Below are 5,003 nucleotides of genomic sequence, written 5' to 3'. Positions count from 1 at the left end.
CCCCCCCCCAAGGGGCTGGAGCAGCAGCAACCAAGGGTGTGGGTGGGTCTAGCAGCCAGCCAGCAAGCAGGTAGCAGAGAAAGAGGAGGAGCAGCCCCCTCCCTCACTCCAGGCCAGAGGGCTACAGAAGAGTGAGCTATTAGTCCCAGGTCAGACAGGGTTTCTGTTCCCTGAATGACCAGAGCAGGGGCTGCACTAGAGTAATCAGGAACCTGCTAGAACCAGTTAAGGCAGGCAGGCTAATTAGGACACCTGGAGCCAATTAAGAAGAAGCTGCTAGAATCAATTAAGGCAGGCTAATCAGGGCACCTGGGTTTTAAAAGGAGCTCACTTCAGCTTGTGGTGTGGGCGTAAGGAGCTGGAAGTGAGAGGATGTGCTGCTAGAGGACTATAAGCATTAACAGACACCAAGAAGAAGGTCCTGTGGTGAGGATAAAGAAGGTGTTGGGAGGAGGCCAGGGGGAAGTAGCCCAGAGAGTTGTAGTTGTCATGCAGCTGTTACAGGAGGCACTATAGACAGCTGCAGTCCACAGGGCCCTATACTGGAACCTGGAGTAGAGGGTGGGCCTGGGTTCCCCCCAAAACCTTCCAATTGACCTGGACTGTGGGTTCTACCAGAGGGTAAGGTCTCTGGACTGTTCCCCCAACCCACATGGTGAGTCTTGGAGGCAAGAAAATCTGCCAATAAGCACAGGACCCACCAAGATGGAGAAGGAACTTTGTCACAGTATGTAGAGAAATGTTTGATGATATAATTTGTTTGCAATATGTAATTCCTACTTAGGCCCTTCCCTCACATTAGTCTTAGGTCCCTCATAACCTTAATCTGGCTCTGTCTCTAGTAGCTGTCCCCGCTCTGCTGCTGGGAATGTGGCAGCTCCAGCAGGGGGATCAGGGAGATGCTGCTTTTCTGCCTCCTCCCCTGCTGTAAGATAGACCGGAGAACCCCAGGGGACTGTCTGTGACTCCATGTTCAGGCTGTTCTAGTGCTTGAGTGTTCTCACTTGATACCTAGTAGGTGAAATCTAAATACAGGACACACAACCAGTGGGAGGTCTGTGCCCTGGTTTATAACTGTTTGCCTGAGGTTGGTACTCATGTTTGTGAGCTGCTGTACACAGCTTGATGGGAGAACTGAACAGGGGTCTCCCATGTGCCAGCTGAGTGCTCTCGCCATGGGGCTAAATGTTATAAGGCAGGTGATAGCACCAAAACCACCCCCTCCTTCTCTCCCCCCCGTCCTGTGGAGCGATGCAGGTGCCTACCTCATTCCAGCAAGAAACGCCTTAGGCGCCTGAGCCACCTGACATCAGGCGCTGGGTTCCCGTCTGTGGGTTGCTAAGCAGACATAGATGCCCCTCTGCAGCCCCGATTTAGGCACCTGACTGTGAGAGGGGGCAGGGATTAGGACACCCCTCCCCCCTTGTCGCCTCTCCCATTGGCTAGCTTAGATGGTTTCCCGCCTAGTGAGCTGGCTTTTGTGAATTGCACTGTAAGGTGCCTGTGATGCCCATGCATTGTATAGGGAGTTTAGGCCCCTCATTCAGCTTTGCAGAGTTGCAGACTATGACTTTTTAGTTGCCTACAAATTAAGCCCTGTGATGCTCAGCATTGCCACACCAAGTCGTGGATTGCCCCCTGTGCAGCCAGTCTCCTCTCCGCAGAGCACAGCTGAGCAACTCCTGATTGACATGGGTGTGTACAGGACAGAGACAGAGACAGAGCACGGCCTGGCCCGTGACCCATCACAGTAAAACCCAAACTCTCCTCCTAAGTGCTCAATATTTTCTGTGGAGGCTGGGGGGACACAACCAAGTCACAAAGGAAATCCCAGGACTCTGCCCCCTGCACCTGCAGCTGGGACAGTAAAGTGGAACAAACACAAAGAATTGTTTGTAATGTTTTATTTACAGTAAGTAACTAGAGGTGGTAAGTAAACAGAGCCGAGAAGGAGCCTTAATAACCACAGCATGGCAAGGAGATCCCCAGCTACTGAGAACAGTTTTCTTAATGGCACTAAAATAGCACCAATGGCCAGGAATTAATATAGAGAATTAATGAGAGAGTCTCACTTTCAGTAACATGGTGTTTCCATCAATCTGCACCTCTTACCCATCCCCCATCCTGTGTGTGTGTTTGACCATTACAGTGTTACCAGTTGTCCTGGCGTGACTTTGGTCCCTACAGCAGGAGCTCTGGCTGGGAGACCCCAATGAGATCTAATCCCACAGATCTGAACAAAACGCTCCCAGCTGCTGTTTCTCCCCAACCCCCCACACTCTGATTCATTCTGTGTCCCTGCCACCCCCACGTCTGCCTGTCCCCAGCCCAGCTGTTGGTTCTGCCCCCTGCCCAGCCCCCATCTCTGCCCCTCTGCTCCTACTGCAGCCCCAGGGGTTCTTCCCCCTCCCCCTCCCATCCCTGGGACTGCAGGGAAGGGGAGGGGCTTCCACAGGTGATAGAGATGAGGAGCCAGGGGCTGGGTAGATGGGAGTCCTCCAAGGTCATAGAGACTGGGGTGTGTGAGGCTAGAGAGGCTGATTTCTGGTTCCTCCCTCTGCTGCGTGTCTCAGGGACACAGTCGGAGCTGGGATCCCCCCACCCAGAGCCAGGGTCGGATTCTCTCCCCAGGGACGTAGCCCGGCGGGAAAGTGAAGATCGGGGCCTCATCACCAGCATCGATAAATGTCACCTGCCCCCGGTCACAGTCCAGACAAACCCGGATCCTGCTGGGGACCCGGCTCAGGGGCAGGGGGGTCACAGGGGAGGTGAGAGCCCAGAACTGACCCCCCCACCACAGCACAGCCCAGATCCCCCCCTCAGGGCTAAGGCTGATCCCTCCCTTCCTCCCCACAGACTCTCTGGCCACCCCCACAGCCCAGGATCGCCCATCCCCCATCTCCACCTCCCAGCAATGTCTCCCCGCGGTGAATCCCTCACAGCCCAGCACACAGGGCCAAGTGTCAAATCTCTCAGGGTTGTTGGGCAGATCCTGCCGTGTGTCTCCGTATCTGACACTTTTCCGATCCTCAGACAGGATGAGTTTGGGATGAGCCGTGTCTGGATCCAGAGTCACATTCGCTGGGGAGAGAGAATCAGAGCGTTAGGGGCAGAGCTCAGCCCTGGGGGAGGGTTTGGTGGTGACAGTGACAGAATCTGCCCCAGCTGGGGAGTGACTCAGAGAATCTCCTTCCTCCAGGATTTACCCGTCAGCTCTGAGATCTCAGCACAGAGCTGGGGAGAGTCTCTCCCCTGGCAGAGATGGGTCAGTGACAGGGTGAAAGTATCAGGTGGGCCAGGCCTGGGACTCAGAATCTTTCCCCTCCTGCCCCCACCTCTCCCCCGGGAGGGGACTAGAGACTCTGGGAGCCCCAGCAGATGGTAAAACTCAGTGAACATTGACAGAGCTCCCCTCCCCCTCCCACCTTAAATCTCTCTGTGTCTCAGCTGCCTCTGTGCTGGACTTTGCTATGGGGCCTCCCCACCACACCTGGCCTGCTCTGAAATGTCACAGATTGGACAGCAACAGGCCAAATGGTACCAGGATTGAACCTGCCCAGAATTTCACTGCTGAGCAGCAGTCGCAGCACAAAAGTACATTATCCTGGGGCAGGGACTGAGGGGCTAAACAAAGGAAGCGGGTTCATGGTGGAAGCTACGAGTGTGAGGGGAGCCAGGACAGATTAAGGTTTTGTGGGGCCATGGGCCACAGCAAGTGAGGGCCCCTCCCCACCCCTTCTGCTTGCAGACCCCCCCTCCCCACACTCCTGCTGGGGAATTACCCCGCACCCTGATGCCATTCCATGGCTGGAGTTCTGGGCGGATGGGGGAGTGGGGCAAGCCCCCGAGCCCTGACCCCACTCTCTGGCAGGAGCACTGGGCAGGCAGAGCGGGTTGGGGCACAGAGACGCCCATTTTTCAGGAGCCCCTGGGCACAGGCCCCATTGTCCCAGTGGCAGATCCACCACTAGGGAGGAGGTACAGAATAGGTGGCTGGTGGAAAGAGGGAGAGGGTCATGCTAGTGATGCGGAGACTAAAGTGACGTCCTGTTTACCAGAGACAAGACTATGCTGGGGTCATGGTGGATGGAGAGAGGAGAAAACAGACAAGCTCACAGTGCTAATCACAGGAGCTTCCCAGATATGTATAATGGAGCCAGGGGAGCCCCTGTCTGTGACCAAGGCTCTGTTCCTCTGCTTGAGACTGGAGCAAGGGTCTCACACAGACACAGTCCCTGATCACCCCGTCAGTGTGGGGTGACTGCAGAGCTAATGGCTTTCTTCACAGGGGAAAAGATGAAGGAAGAAACAAAGGGACACTGGAGATCCGACATCAGCACAGGGAGATAGAACAAACTCCCCCTGGAGAAGTGGCTGTGGAGGTGCATGTCCCACTGGTTCTGTGCATTGGGTGGCAGCTGCTATCACACATCTCTGCAGGGTGCAGTGCACATGCGGGCCGTGAAGAGGCAGGAAGAGTAGATGCAATATGATATAGATTCATTATGGTGTGGTAGGACATAGGCACAAACCCCACCTCACCTTGTGATGCGCCGTGAAATGAAGGGTGCTGGGGAGGTCTGCCCTGAACTATCTCCTCTACTCCCAAATACAAAGAAAAAGAGGCACATTGCCTCATCGGAACAAATATTTGAACATTGATAAAATATAATCTTTAATTACCTTCTTCTATAGGTGCCACGGATCTTCTCCACCCTAAAACCAGCCACATAATTAGAGAGGAGAGCAGATTTGAACATGTATTGCATGCTTCAATATTGTACAAACTAATACACTGAGGGAAAAGAGAGTTATAAGTTCATCACAACCTCCACTGGACTGCATGAGTGTTTCTCTCCCAGGGTGGATCTTCACTGCAGAGTTAGCTCAGGATCTTATCTGGCTGTTGCCCCAACCTGTTTAATGCGCCAGCACAAAAAATCTGACTCAAGTTTGGTGGTGCTTTGCACCCAGGTTAGCTGGCAAGACTTTGGGTATAGGCT

General features: G+C 54.2%; 1 protein-coding gene across 1 annotated transcript; it reads right to left on the bottom strand.

Annotated features, from left to right (window-relative positions):
- Positions 1 to 2,443: 2,443 nt before the first annotated feature.
- Positions 2,444 to 3,073, bottom strand: LOC113409114 (butyrophilin subfamily 1 member A1-like; the record flags this gene model as incomplete). The annotated part of the gene is made up of 1 exon (XM_029914070.1): positions 2,444 to 3,073. A coding segment is annotated over one exon (504 nt), but the record flags the coding sequence as incomplete, so codon positions are not given.
- Positions 3,074 to 5,003: the final 1,930 nt, after the last annotated feature.

This window comes from Terrapene carolina, unplaced genomic scaffold (genome assembly GCF_002925995.2).
Source record: "Terrapene carolina triunguis isolate 2854851 unplaced genomic scaffold, T_m_triunguis-2.0 Scaffold29803, whole genome shotgun sequence".
NCBI lineage: Eukaryota > Metazoa > Chordata > Testudines > Emydidae > Terrapene > Terrapene triunguis.
Note: the sequence above shows the minus strand (reverse complement) of the source record. Positions and strands in the feature narration are given on the sequence as shown.